The sequence below is a fragment of the Chelonus insularis genome, unplaced genomic scaffold (assembly GCF_013357705.1).
Source record: "Chelonus insularis isolate UGA/USDA-ARS -01 unplaced genomic scaffold, ASM1335770v1 contig_131_pilon, whole genome shotgun sequence".
Classification (NCBI taxonomy): Eukaryota; Metazoa; Arthropoda; class Insecta; order Hymenoptera; family Braconidae; genus Chelonus; species Chelonus insularis.
This window is the reverse complement of record NW_023276372.1, coordinates 1,913,218-1,929,469: the sequence shown is the minus strand read 5'-3', so window position 1 is coordinate 1,929,469 and position 16,252 is coordinate 1,913,218. Positions and strand designations below refer to the sequence as shown.

At 32.1% G+C, this 16,252-nt stretch overlaps 1 protein-coding gene across 9 annotated transcripts in view; it reads right to left on the bottom strand.

The window, feature by feature from the left end:
* Positions 1–16,252, bottom strand: part of raskol (Ras GTPase-activating protein raskol) — a 60,512-nt gene that overhangs the window by 3,074 nt on the left and 41,186 nt on the right. For all 9 annotated transcript variants that reach the window (XM_035095164.1, XM_035095165.1, XM_035095160.1 and 6 more), the window contains 3 exons: positions 6,726–6,820; positions 3,593–3,876; positions 528–3,294 (listed from right to left, as the gene is read on the bottom strand). In XM_035095164.1, coding sequence (XP_034951055.1) covers positions 528–3,294; positions 3,593–3,876; positions 6,726–6,820 — 3,146 coding nt within the window. The remainder of the gene's footprint in view (positions 1–527; positions 3,295–3,592; positions 3,877–6,725; positions 6,821–16,252) is intronic.

Sequence of the window (16,252 nt, the reverse complement as noted above, 5' to 3'; positions counted from 1 at the left end):
GTTGATGTTTGAAATTTTTTTAAATAAAATAATATTAGGAATTTTTTATTTCTTATCTTTATGTTTGATCATATTAATTTTATTTGATTATAATAAATTTCTTGTTGAGATAATTATTAGTGTATATTTAAGATATAATTCTTAAGTAGAATATCTTATACGAATCAATCAGCTTCAAGTAGTTTTTTATGAGAATTTTTTTTAACAAGGACCATCTGGCCTAAAGATGCTTTTGACGAGAATTAATTTACAAGACATTACAAACTGAGATCATTTTTATTAGCACCACTTGTTTGGGAGCTTTTTGCCGACTTTAACTCATTTTAAAAGAGGAATATTCTACTCTAAAAAAAATAAATCATCAATCAACTCTAAAGATAGTATTTACTGATTATTACTTTTAATGTTCATTGGAGATTAAGAACAATTTTTAACATGATCTCCTCATTTACTGAGTTTTTCATTTTATAATTATTCAATAATTATTTCCAGCAGCAATAAAAAACTTTTAAATGCTTTCAACCAACCTGATCAATATTTCGATGACTCCGCGATTTATTCCGCCGATTAGTGCAATTTTCTTCTTCACTAGTATCCGACAAATCTCTCGTTGAATCGAGAGACAATCGCCTCATGAGTTTTGTACAACAAGTATTTTGGTTTTGTTCGCCAACAACGCGATGATTGGCATTCAGTTGTCTCCACTGGTTTTGTTCATTTCGCTGATTATTTCTCAAGCTCGTTTGTGAAGTTGGTGAAGGACTAAGATCAACGCCTTTGATACCTTCAACACCACCATTACTACTTCCGTCCCTTTCATCAGAACTACTACTGTCTCTTCGGTTACTTCTACCATGATTAGTTTCCATATGATACACGGGATTAGCAAATGCGAGTGGTGCTGCATTAATTATGTGTGCATTAGCATTATTACTGAGGTCGACTGGACTCGAGCTTTGACTGTAAGCCGCAAAGCTTTGATACCCTGAAGAAGCGACGTTGCTTAATTGCGAGATGGATATTTGTGAACCTTTTTGTGACTTGGATTCTGATACTTCATCATCAGCATATCTTAATAAATCTGAGATCTCATCCAAGTTTCCATTGGTACCCGTATTATTATTTATTTTTGCATTATTATTATTATGATAATTATTATTCGACTGATTATTAATAGATAGCGTGAGATTCGCTTGATTAACAATAGGGTTAGCATTAACAGTTGTCTTAGAAACATTGTTATAATTTTGAACTTGATTAGCATTCTCTTCTTTGCAGTGATTCCTACTATTTGACCGTGAAACATTATAATTATGATTATAATTGTCTTCATGATTATCATGAGATGGCAGTTTTGATGTGTATGGTCTAGTATGATGATGAGTTCCAATGCTTATTTGATTTGCTTGGCTGACATTAATATTGTAGTTAGCGTCTTTAAGATTATTGTGACTTTCCGAGCGAGTTGGGCTCGTTGGATGATTTTGGCAGTGATTAACATTAGCAAGGCTTGTACTGGTAGTCAATCGATAGCCAGCGCGATGAATTAATGTTGGTCTGTGCTGTCGATTAACTGGTGTTGGAGATCTCGACACAAATGCTGGAGGTTCCAACGGATGGTAATCATCCGAAGGTATTGGTAAGTGTAATTTACCATTTGTAGGGAGATAAGCATTCCGTGGTAGCGTTGCTGCTCTTACGACGTTTGGAGATCTTGTTAAATTGCTTGAGTGCTCCAAAGTATTACTTTGAAGCAATTCATTGCTATCCCTCAAGGTACCATTTAACGTACTGTGATTGCTTAAAGTCGAAGAAGCAGACACTGAGAGATTTGAACTGCTGTTCAAAATTGTTGGATCATTATATCGGAAAATATTATTTTGGAGATTTGAGAAACGATGAGTTTGAATAACATTTGTCGATGGTTGATCTAAAGCAGCAGAGATTCGATCAAGAATTTCAGGAAGTCTTGATGGTGGTGATGATGATGATGAGATACTTTCACGAAGAAGTCCATGAAGTAGCGATAATTGCTTGCCCAGGTCAATGTAACCATCAAATTCAAGCGAATTATTAGCTGGTGCATCTTTTGGTAATGGACTACTGATTGATAAAAGAAATTTCTTCATAGCAGGTGCTTCTCTTTCAAGAATATCATTCATAAACTCCATAAAATTCTCTTTGCCTTGGAATCTCGTAAAATTGGCTAAAGTTTGTAGACTTTTAGCAACGAGTGTAAGATTTCTTGCAGCTTTTTCATTAGGATATTCATGTGTTATATTGAAGAGTGATGGACTGAGAATAGCTGGACATAAAAATCGGAGAAAAATAGATGCTGATATTAAGTTGTCAGCGATATCTTCTCTACCCATTTCCGCCAGACGCTCGCGGAAAATGCGGAAACATTCGCGTAATTCCAGAGGAAAGTGTGCGTGACTTGCAAGAATCCTACTCCATGCTAATTCAACAGCTGCCCGGAGATTCTGCTGTTGTTTGTGTAATGCAGCGAGTGAAGAAACTTTTAGTGGGTCTACTTCACAGTCTCCACCATCCACAGCTCCCCTCACAACAGCTCCAAGTGTTTCTTGAAGATAACGATCTCCTGTCAACTTCAAGTACGCCTCCATAGCCTTGGTAGCCAAGGAATTGCCGCGGAAAGTCAACCTTTCATCGTCAATCCTATGAATATCTATCATTACCAGATCAGCTAAAAATTGTGGTGCTTTTTTCTCGCGTTGCATTACGGCTACTAAAGCTGTAGCGATGTCTTCTTTAGCCTTTACACCAATGACTGGCTCTAATCTTTCACAGAGCGATGCATAATCTGTCTTGAGATACTCCAGAAACTCTTGATAAACATGAACAGGCAAAATGTCAACTGATTGAAAGCGACATTTAACTCTCAACGCCGGCGGTTCTTTCAGAACTCCTTTGTCACTGACAACTGGATACCACTTTTCCGTAAGATAACGTGACGTTACATTCTGAACTGGAATGCTGACTGAACCTATCAATACATTCTTGTCTCTTTTCTTCTTCCTGTCGGCCTCTCTATATAAGTTGACTTGGATCGTATTGACAGACGGTAGATGATGGAAATCAAAGTGCTCTCCCCAGAAGCATAATTCTGTTTTTAACTTGGCTGTTGTACGTGCATACAAAGTATTGTCTAAACAGACTTCGCAGAAGTAACGTTTTTTTGTTGGTACACCTTTGGCTTCAAGCAACCAAATTTGGAGCGAATTGTCCGTTCGTCGAGTTTGTTCTGCATCTGGTTGAACTGATTTCCTCAGGCTGTAATTAAATATACAATAGAATTAATTATATATCCTATACAAAAACGTTGAGAACTGATTTTTTAATTAATTGTTTCGTTGAGCTTCATTGTTTCAATTGATATGGAATTTTAATGATCAGATATTTTAACTATTCAAATAAAAATATTTTTTTGCAATTAAAAAAATTAATTTAATAACAATTTAACTGCTAAAAAAAGATTTATTCTGAGAAAAGCTTAATAAAAAAGTTATGAAGTAATTTATTTCTTTGAACGATTTAATAAATTGGCTCTAATGAGATAAATGAGACCTACCTATGAAGCCATTGATCTCGTTCATGAGCAGTTCGACAACTGAAGTACTTTGGTGGACCATTACTTGGTGTCACTTGAAAACAATGTGGCCTACCAAGTAAACTTGGATGTAATGGTGTAACTGCTGCTAGATCCATCGATGTCACAGCTTGTCCACATAAAAGTGACTCGTGTGAACGACAACCTCTTAATCCAGTTCCTCGTTGCTTCTGGCGCTCAAGTTTCGTTACGCTCTTCGTTCTCTTCAGAGGATTCGAGCGGAACGACCGCTTCGAGAAGAAGTTCTGGAACAAACAACGTTCAACAAATTAATTAAGTTTACAATTCATTTACTTCTTTACCCTCAAACTTCAAAAACCTTCCATCAACTTTTTCATCTATTTATACTTTAAACAGCACTAAGTAAAAACACGGATTTTTTTGAAAGTTTACTTATGGTTTATTAATGAGCAAGTTATTTCAGGAGACTTCAATCCATTAGCATAATCACTAATTATATATATAATAATACTTTTTGTTGGATGATAATTATTAATTTTTCACCATTCATATTGCAAAATAACTGTTGGATCTTTTCTTTTTTAGTTTTAAAAAAATATTATCATTATTTGAAGTTGGGTATCAACTTGAAATCTATCTTTCATTTCTCTTTAATGATTGACCTTGTAACAGGCACTCGTTTCTACTCTGATATTTTTTCGTATTTTCAAACTTTCTCTTTAATATTTACCCTGGAAAAATAGTTGATTATAACGTGAACAATTTTAGTATCTTGGCTACTGGTTTTTGTTACATTTCCGTGCATCTTTCTCCTAACGTCAACAGCCTGTGATACTTTATCATTGCAATAGCAGCCTCACAATCAAAAAGTTTTTATCACAACTCTACTGACTATTTTTTTGATAAGAAACTACGCACTATAGTTGACACAATTAAATGATAAAAATATTATCCAACCTACTTAATATTCACTTGAGTACATTTTTTAATTTTCCAAAATGAAAATAATTATTTTTCTTGCATGTAGTAAGCTTGGAGTTCAATTTAAATATTTTAATTGAAAATACTTCCCGAGGGAAATTACAGAAGATTTAATTTAACTTAACAAATGTGCAAATTTATTAACACGACAGCTGAGCTCGGTGTATTGGACATGGTAGCACGACGAAATCTCAGTGACGACTGCAGATGCTTGCGACCATCTTACCTTGTCGTCTAACGAAGTCAAGGGATCCTTGGGGCTCCACTTGAGCACCCGGAGCACACCTTTGTGCGGTCAAAAAAAGAGCCCCAGTCTGCAAGCATTCATGTGAGTAAGGAGAGTAACTGAGGTGGGGTCGACTTTTCTTCTTTCATTCTTTCATCTTATATATGTATTCGCTTTATCCTTTTTTCATCATAAAAACGTTTGCAATTTTCGAACATGAGGGTTCTCAATCCCTTTTTTCCGGCAACATTTAGGTCGTTTTTCTTATCTTCTAACCTCATTTTAACGCTCAAATTATATTTAGATTTCAGTTTAATAAAAATTTCAAATTTATCTAGAGAAAGTTATCTTGTGAAAAATAAAATTCATTAACATTTTTATTTAACTTTCGTTTTTATACAATAAATTATCACTAAATGCTAATTTAAAGTAAATAGTGCATTTAAAAAATGCTGTCTATTGACTTTACTCAATTTTCAAATGTGTTCATTTATTTCTTTTTCTCCCATGCTGATCTAAGAACGATAAATAAAGCAATTAAATCTTAAACAAGAGTTCTGTCTAACTCATTGACTTCACCACCAGCACATGGTCTTTATGATTTGTTTAATAGCAATTAATATGCTCATATATCATCATGTAAATATTACCAGTTACTTTCATTCTAAAGTATTTTTGTCAATACTTCGTATTCATCTCAACATCAGTGCTATGTTGTATTTGCATATATTTATGTTGAATAATTATTGATAAATGTTAATCCTCAAGATTTATTTTCATAAAATATTGATTTCATGATTCAAATACATGAGTTAAATCCAATAAATAACAAATATTGGATTAGACCCCAAAAAGTGAATCATCTCCAACCCTTTTTCTCTGAATGAACCAGGTCATTTTCCTGATTTTCTAGCATGGAAATTTTCAATGTACCCACACTCGACTTTAATCCTGTTATATCCAACACTCGGCATTTATTTCTGGAAGAAGAGTATGGGGTCCCAGTTTCTGCAGAGATTAATTTCGGTTTGAGAATTAATGGGCACTATTGTACTGAAAGTAAAATAGAGAAATGCAAATGGAACCAAGCTGGTTCACTCGGTCAAGTATTGAGCTATTGATCTATTGATTTTTTCAAAGAAAACTCCAACATTAGTCATCCTGCCAGATTGTTTAGGAGGGGAAATAAATTCTAAAGTGTGTACATTTACATGAGGTATCAACATTTATGTGTACCTAGTTCCGGAAATAGGAAGTAGGAGTACCGTAATTCAGATCTGAATGCCGTTTAGCTTTTCTATATAAACTGTGTGCTAATTATTTTTTCTAACATTGTCATTCTAATAAATAACTGTGTCCTTTTCCAAAGCCAAATGTGAAAGTATAGAAGAGAAGCTAGACCTGATAGATACTATGAACTGTGTACGAATACATAGGAGGAAGAAACGTATGGAATACTGAAGGGGAACAGTGAAGATCGATGAGACAGCGGAAACTAGTTTTTGACATATATAAGCTAAAATAAACAACGACCGTTGGATGGTAACTATTATTGCCATATGCATATTTTAACGCTAAATATACATTTCTATTCATCCTGTTATCAGAATGAGACCATAAAAATAATTCTCACAATAAAAGCATAATGAGAAAAAATGTTGGAGTTATATTATATATAAGTCCTTGAAGATCAAGTAGCATTGTATTGTTATTGAAATTGAAAATTATTTTTGGACTAGGAGGATTTATTTGGTCTGTTCACAACAAAGACTGTCCAACAATCAAGATTATTGCTTTCTAAAGACTGAATAAATAACTCTCAATTATTTTTTATTAAAACCAGAAATTAATTCTTGAAAAATGATATTAAAAAGTTGATTGATCAGTAGTGATAATGATAATTAAAAAAATAAAATCAGTACTTACGACAATTCTGTTTGGAGTAACATCCAGAGGACGTGCACCAAGGACTGGTGTTGCTGGAGCACTGCCCCTTCTGCATGCCTTCTCGTAGGATGTGTCTGCAATAAAAAAGAATAGCATATTGATTATTTACAAATGCAAACAATATTCAATTTGTGCTGTATTATTAATTCAGTGTTTCCAGTAATTTTACAATTCAATTTTCATTGAGTAAATAAATTTATCAAATATTGAAAATAAAATGTAAACAAATGGGAACAATCACTGTTGAATAATAATAATAACAGATATACATTTCCTATTTGTTTTTCTAGATGACCGTTACTGTAATTATTGCTGAGACTAAAATAATATTGGAGTAACCATTTTTTGTGGAAAAAAATCGTTGTCCAGAAAACTGTTACTCTTTTAACGATTTATTCAACACCATGACAAAATTTCCCTAAAAAAAACACAAACTCTTGTTTGTGGTCAAAATGATGGTCTATATCAGAGGGTTGTCATGAACAAAATAAATAAAAAAACTACTGAACTGGTACTAAAAAAACTTCCGTATCCGCAAACAAAGGATATCCCTTGGCACAATCGAATCATGGTCTATCACCAAAAAATCTATGCCACGTGTGGACTGTCAAAATTTTTCCAATGAATAGCACAGAACCTAGTAAATATATTAGAGCGTGAATTGATAAATCGACAAATGATGATATTATTGTGGTATTTTTTTTGTCGATTTTGAAGATCGGGTGAAAATTCGATCTAAACATTGACCTTTTATCATAAAGCAGCCAAAAATAATCTCAATCGTTGACAAGCGTAAATTGGGCAATAAATCATGTAAAGCGTTAATAACAAGCGAGGAAGATGCTATTAAATCCCACGAGCAAATAAAATAATACACCGGAAAAGCATCATCCATCTTGTATCCTCGTACAGACTGCTAACTTTCTGATGCCTTATAGCACACTCCTTCTCTTTCTTTTATTCTTTTACTTTTCTTTTTCTCTTCCTTCCTCTCTTTTACAGACTCACGAATACTAATTGAACCTCATAACCATAACTCGTGAATTTTTTCGCTACTAATCGCCGTGATTGTATATTCTCTTTGTTTCTCAATCGTTTTACAAAGCCTGGGGAAAGATTTGCTTCGAAAAATAATAAACAAATTTCTTGAAATAAAAAAAAACACTTTACATAAATATTTTCTTCAGTAATTTTTTTACAAACTAGACAACTTTATTATCACAAAGATAATTAACAGAAATAAATAATTATATTTAAAATATTAATTAAAAAGTTTTTTTTTTTGAGTAAAAAATTACCTTTTAAATTTTATTTATAAAATACTAAATGGTTTTATTATGATGAATATAATAATAAATTCCTATTGTTTCCAATTAAATTTAATTCTCTACAAGAGCTTAATTCTTTCTTTATTCCTTGACACAATTATTAATAATATTAAAAAATTTTTTTCATCGCAATAATATTTTTCATTATACTAGAATTAATTGCTACTCTTGATGTAGGTCGAATGAGAGGCAAAGAAGTAAGTGAGAATAAATGCAGCTGTACTTGAAGAAGTTGAGAGCACAGTGCCATTAATATAAGTGTAATCTAAAGATGAAGAAGGAAAAAAAAAAAATAATTCGTTGCAACAGATCAGAGTTTCTGTGCCTCCAAGTCTTGATTTTGATCATATCCAAAGGGAAAATCTGTAGACGCAACAAACTCAGAGTTTTTAACATCAACCAAAGCAAAAAAAAAAAAAAATACAAACGTTTTCTTCTCTTTGTCTGACTTTGATGGCGCCTTAAGTCTTACGGTGACATTTGATCTATCAAGCATCATAATCCCCTTAGCGGCACGCCTGGTATTACGGTTGAATTGCAATTGAAACGGAATGAAGCGAATAATAAAAACGAGCGCCACACGATTCAATACCATATACACATATGAATGTATATTCTCCGGGTGCAATGCTTTATATACTATTTGCTCCTACATCCCTTCTTTGTTAAATCACTGGTCAACGGTTACTAATGATCGCTACGACCATTCAAATTCCGCAGCAAGGGATCATATGCACTTCAATCTAGATTTTATGATTGTAACTATTTTAAGATCCAATTCCAGTAATTGTGCACGATTCTAATGGGTCAGAAAAAATCTGAAGAGTACTTTATGGAGAGCAACAAAGGAACTACTGACGTTAAATCTAAACTGCTTTATCTGCATAATAATTATGCGAGTTTTATTATGATTGCTAATGTTTAATCGTCCGTTTGAGTAAAGTAACAGCAGTTTGAGAAGAAAAAAATTTTAACGATCACTGAAAAAGTGATGGTCTTGGATTAAGGATAATTTCAGTCTTCATCATCATATTATTAAATGAAATAATAACACACGAAGAAAAATAGTGTAAAATAATGTTACAAATGGAGGGATTTTGAAAGGAAAAGTTTAATAAAAATTACAGGATGAGATTTAATAAGAAAGAATGATGTCTGATGTGCTATAGTCTCAATCATAAACCAACATGAACAAATCAGTTGAATGTTGCTAACAATAAATAAGAACAGAATGGTTGTAGATTGATAGTAGGATGGATCGAGAATGGTGAAAGAAATACCATGATGCTGCCATCATTCTGGATCCATCCTGCTATCATTTTGGATCCGTTCCGTTCTTATCCTTCCTTCATTTGTGTTATTTTGTATTAACATTTTTGTTTTATTTTAGAATATTATGATTAAGACTAAAATGATTCTTGATCCAAGATATAATTTTATCAGTAAATATTTAAATTCATCTTTTCGTCATTCTCCAAGTAATTATGGAGAAAGTTGACTACTAGTCATCCAACTTTTTCTTAAAATAGCAAGATTATTTTCTAGAAAAGATGAAAAAAAATTACTAGCCTTAAATAAATTATTAAACAAATTAAAAATCATAAGGAAAAAGGAAGAAATCGTTAGTATGCACGTCTATCTCATTTTCACATTTTTATTTCCAGCATGACAATGAATTCATGTGATATTAATAATTATGATTCAAGCTGTATAATTATGCTAATGAACAATAAAGAAATATAATGTAATGACTTTTCAATTGTTAACCGTTTAAAAAAGTGACGGAGTGTGAATTTAAAGGTTTATTGAATTTCGTGATTCAAGCAAAAGTAATTTGTAAATGTAGGGGTTTGGACTCACCCACTGGGCATTCGTGACTAATTCAAGCGTTTGTGTATTACATAATGATTTCATGAGATTGCATACAAATAATGCTTATCTATCGTCACGCATTTTTTTTGTGACTTGAGCTTTTGTATTTATCGGTGAGAAATATCAAATGTACGAAAATAACTGTTTAATTTTTTTCAATTTAAATTAACACGAATATCAGACGTATGAATCTCGTCAGGCGAGCAATAAGTGTTTGATAAAATATCTTGATAAAATGTTAACGACAGATTTAAGGGTGCTAAAGAATGGAGTACAGAACTACATGATTATCTGTCTGAGCCGATAAGAGAATACTAGGAAATGCTAAGATATTCTCAGACTAGTTCTTCAATTAAATCTTCTAAACCCGAATGAATAATTGATATTCAAGTTTAGAAATATTTCCAAGTAAGTAGGATCAATGGTGATCATTCAATGGCAATACTTATTGGAGTTTAAAATAAAAAATTGGCTCTATTCCAATGTAAAGCTAATGCTTTAACCAATTAAAAAAAATCTAAATCATAAAAAACAAGGACACATTCCATTTCAGCACATTTTCAATTGGTTCGTGAGCATGAAAAGAGCACCTAATCTACATCCAAGTGGACATTTGTCCGTTTCAACGAGTCAACCGCTTAACTGATGCTATTGCAAAGCATTCATGCGGATTCAAGCAGCATTAATACCCTCCAACTGTCAACGCGATACCCATTATCGTCACTTTTAAATTCTCCTCATGGTTATAATATCCATCTATACTCCACGACTACAAAAACCTTTACATCCAGTCACACTTCTACACCCATAGACCCCTTGTGTCCAAGCTTTAATACATTTAAATAAAATCCCAAGTATTTTTATCTTTTTTCATTTATTTTTTTTTCAGCACAAACCAGAAATGTATTGAATGTATTTATTTCTGTTATCCAGGGCGTGTTAAACTCTGGTAAAATGACTCGTCTGACACGCTTACTATTGTTCAAGGGCGATATTTATAGCTGGAGGATGACCGAACACGATTTACGACGATCAGACCCTTCATACATACTGGACTCTAATCGTTTGTTGTCCAATGTTTGACATTAATGTCGATTCACGGTAAAAGACATAAACAACAAATTTGCAAATAGGGTTTCTACCAGAAATAAAATAATACTGTTGATAGGAGGGCCCCCAGGCAACACATCAAGACTTCATTGATTCTCTGATATTTACTATCTCACTACCCCAATAGAAAACAGTCGAGTTATGTCTACCGATTATACACACATTAGCTATAAATTTGGATACCATTGATGTCTCAGAACAATGTGGTTGACTCTAATCATTAAATCATTTGGTTGGAGAGATTTAGTAGTGGAGAAATGAAATAGAGGTAAAATGTTGTTGAGACTTTAATTTGATGTAGCAAAGTAGAAAATACATTTCTAAACCATTTAAGATACATTTCTGCATCTAAAGCGGAACCATTGCGTTGAAATGAAGGCCGATTTCAGCTACATTATGCAAGAAGCGTGGGATAGTCATACAGAAGCAAATGTAAACCTCAAAAGGCTGTAGATTATTATTACAATCCTTCACATTAGCTATAGTTTATGGGCTAGTATATTCTGAAGAAATACTTAACTTGTTATTTAATGGATCAACTTTTACACGGATGGATGCATTTTCTTTATTGTGTGCTATGTTTATTATAAGATATGCACACGTGTACAGTTTGGAAAAAAAATTTATGAATACGAATGGATAGACTTTTACTTTGAAAATTATTGTTATTTCTGATTGCGATGACTGATGAGAAATTATTCTGTCATTCCACTGGAAATTATGTGTAATTAAATAGTTTGCTAATTTATGTATGCGTAATGAATGTGTAATATGTTGATGTTAAAATGTGGTAATTTCATTTATGATAATTGTGGAGTTGTTTTTTTTTATGTAATTTCTTTTTATATAATCGATTTTTCAACGGATTATATTTTATAAATTGTGAAAATTATTGTAATTGGAGAAACTAGGCAAGAATGAGCATTGTAAAATATAATATTTTATTTCGTTTCATGGAAAATTGCAGCATGCAGATATTATTATTGCTACTAGAGTTCATGAGAAAAACCAACATTGTTTTTTTTAGCAATTTTTATAGATAAAAGTGGTTGGGAATATGGATTAAATTTTTATGAATAGAAAGCGTTGAAAGCTACAATTGCTAGTTGTGTCATAAAAAAATATCAACTATTGTAGTTATACTACATATTTTTGTTGGAATTCATTCAAAATGCATGACAATTTAAATATTTAAATTCAACTTTTCTTTAAAGAAAAATAATCTCAACAAATTTAATTATTACCATAGCTTATTTTTTTTTTGAAGCATAATAGATATGAAATAAACTTAGCATTACTTTTAAAATTATGTTTAAAAAATTAAAAAAAAAAATTTACTATGAGCCAGTAACATTTATTTCAATTAATAATTCGTTAAAAAAATAACCATTTTGTGGTGTAGCAAAAGTTTTTCCTTTGTGTACAAACCATTTAGTAAAAGTGTGGCAAAGTATATTGTTAATTTCCACCAATTAAAGGCCCCATTAAAGAAATTCCTCAATAATTTTTTACCATTCATAATTGAAAAAAGACCAAGTCCCGGTTACTTATCTTCCTTCGAAGCCTTTCGTGATAAAACACAACTTTGAAATAGCATCAAAATCACTTGAAATGAATGCACGCACGCACATGGGCACATTTCCAATAAATTTCAAGACTTTCCCGATGCACATACCTAACGTTTCTTTGTTGTATAGGGGCACCCTCTCTCCACCAAAATAGGCTCGAATGTACATTTAGATTTTATCAAGAGGCATATGCTGTTTTTATGCAGGGAATATTAAAGAAAATCGAGGATAATTGGAGCAGCGCAGGGCACGCGACTTGAACAACAGCAGATGCTTCTTGAGTACTCGCGTGTGTGTTTGTCGAAAGCGAGATGACCATCCGTGGCCATGAAATGAACGTACGCAGGTGGCGCAGATGCCGATGCACCTACTAATGATTTTTATATATATTTCTCACACCAAGTGTTACTTTTAAACTTGGTATTTGTTTCTATGTTGGATGGCACCCCCTTCTTTCGTTCCAGTTCAAGCACGCGACACCACAGTCCAACCACAAAATGTCACAAATAACACTTACTATTATTATTATCATCATCATCAAACTTATGTACCGTCAAGTCATGTAAGTTTCATTAAGCCAAGATCCATCAAGTTTATTCCGCGGCAACATGAGAGTAGACATATTCTAAGACACGCTTTCCCTTTGAATATTACATATCATCTTTCTCCTTATTATACAAACTACCCATCGCTCTTTAATACTGGTTTTAAGGCTTAAAGATATCAAATAAATTTTTCCCAACGTTCTTTAGAATTTTTTAGCCATTAATTAATCCAAAAAAAAACATTTTAATCCTCATGAATAAATTTCAACAACATAATAGACTCTTCAAAGAATTAAATCAATTAAAAAGAATTATTTAATAACAATATAAGTGTTTTGTTCCTGGTAATTATGAATTTAAAAAATATTTTTTAAAATAAAAAAACAGCCCTTTTCTGGTTGACTTGGCGAGTAAATTATTTCAATTTGAATTAGATAAAAAAAAAACATCTGCTTGTGATTATTCCGAGTCAAAGGTTTGACTAAGTTGTTTAAACTTTAACATAATAAACTTCAAATTGATCTACTTTCCCAAGCGGCGCCTCGAATACTATTTTAATATTTCAACGAAAGTCATGCACGCGCTGTTGCACGTTTAACTCAACATTTTCCTTGATGTATACCTCTACAAACTGCGAAACTATATTTTCTCTACAACTATTAAATGATATTAGAGACCCAGTACCTTACTAGAATATATCTAGACATGTGGGGGATATAGCATGAGCAATAATTGAACCGTGTATTGATTTAACGAACGACTTTGTAATCCCATAAGACTCAAACATCGATTTAGAGAGAAAGAAATGATAGAGACTGTGAAGGGGTCGTTAATCCCTAAGACGTATGAACGAGTTACCAAACTTGAATTATACGAGTGATTGTAGAATGTAGAGCTGAGTCATATGTGCAGTTATAAGCATCTCAACTGTCCCAACATCGACATTTAAATGTTAATCAATAAATATTGACCTTTTATGTCATTTATATTTCATTATTAAAGTTAAGTGTTTTATTAAACAGCAATAATAGGAAAATAAAATCAAATAAAAAGGCGAGTTATGATGGAAAAAGAGCTCATATCTATTACAGTTGGCATTTAAATGTTATAAATAGTTGATATGATAAACAGTTATGCTTTCCTAGTATTATTCTCCATTACTATGAATATACTCTTTTTCATGCTAATAACAACTCGTTATTGTATTTGTTTACAATGACAATTACAAGGACAATTTTTTTTAATTATGTGGAAAAAATTTTTTTACTAATTACTATTTACTAATAATTACTATATATTTTTAATAAAATCATTACTTATTACAGCTCAATAATTATTTAGGGGTACTCGGGGCAATATGGGATACTTCCAAAAGTAATAGAACAATTTTTATTGTCCCCATAATGCTCCAGTTTCTCCTATAAAGACTTAAAATTCATTGTTAAACAGAAATGTTTATACTTTTAAAAAAAATATATCTACATTGAAAGCAAAGAATTGAAGTGCAATGATTATTATTATACTTCAAATTAATTTGTTATCTACCTCTTTATCCAACACTCATTATACCAAACTGTTGAATAAATAATTAGCAGATGATATCTGTTAATATCAATTTAAGAAACTAATGCCCAAGGTACACATATTTCATCTCTAAATACGTTTTTAATGACAATGAATTCATTCATTTGTAAACATAAGTAAAAAGAATGTAAAAAAAAGTAACTTATATAAGGGGGTCTGATGGGTCAGTCAGAGCTTATAAAGGATAAAAGGCCCCTGATATGTCGCTAATACATCGAGATATATAATTCTAGGGTGTGTCCGCATAAACTAGCTTTTAAAAGATCACTGTGTTCCCCCATTTGACAAAGGCCACATTTTTGCGGATTAAGCCAATGTGCTTTGTATGATATAATGCTATCGCGAGGGTCGTCTGTCAAAAATTGAACCCTTTAGGTGGCCGCAGGCAAGAAGGTGGTACTTTTAACATTCACTTCAGTGGGCTAATAACCGAGTGTTTACTAGTGAAGGCGTGGATGTGCAAGGTTAAAAAAAAAAGATGATAAAGCAATGAAATTTTATTTCATTTCCAATGAAAGATCATTTATAATTATTTTTTTCATGAAAAAAAAAACCAATAAATAAATCATATTCTGTGGAGACAAATTTAAGGTGATAATACTTCAATACAGTCCAGTTTTAAAAAATGAAAAAAAAAATAGTTTATGCATTGGAAATGTGTGTTTTTTTCCAACGTGCAGTTATGCACATAACGCTGTCTTGCTTAGATAGACTAGAGAATAAAAGTATGAAATATGTATAAGTATGAAAGGAATCAATTTTTTTCTTAGTGAAAGAGGAGACTTTTCTTCGTAAAATTGGAATTAAAAAAGAATTATAATTATAAAGAAAGAATTTGAGTGAAAGCATAGCGAAAATGACTGCAGAGTTGGTCATTGTTTTCGTGATAACAAAGAAAAGAGTCGAGGTCGAAACAACGAGCGACTTGTATGCGATATTTATATTACTAAAGCGGTAATTAAGCAATTGGTCAAGTTGTGAAAGCAAAGCCTTTTTATATGCAGGCCTACTTCGAGGCCATAATGTGTATATAGAAGAATATAATAAAAGTGGTAGGAGAGACTTTACTCAGGGAATTCTCGCGTGCATATTACTCTACTTTATTCTACAGCTCAACTCTTCAAGATCGATATCTTGAGCTCTCTCGTTATACACTGATCAACTATGTGTATCATATCGCTAAAGAATCGGCATAAGCACTTGTAGGAATTATTAATCGATTGATTAGTCATACCATGGAATTATTTAACATTTAATGTTATTATATATGACATGTTTGCTATTTTTTCCAACCATTATTTCATTCTTTCTATCTTACAATCTCACATTAATCACCAATTACGCAGCAAGGAGATTATTTTTAACGAATAAATTCTTCAACAGGATTCCAAAAACATTTATTCCTGTTAGAATGGTAAAATTGATGAATTAATCATTAATTTATTAGATTGCTTTCAACCTTTCATTGACAGTTGCTGTTGGTATGGTTGAGCAATAGA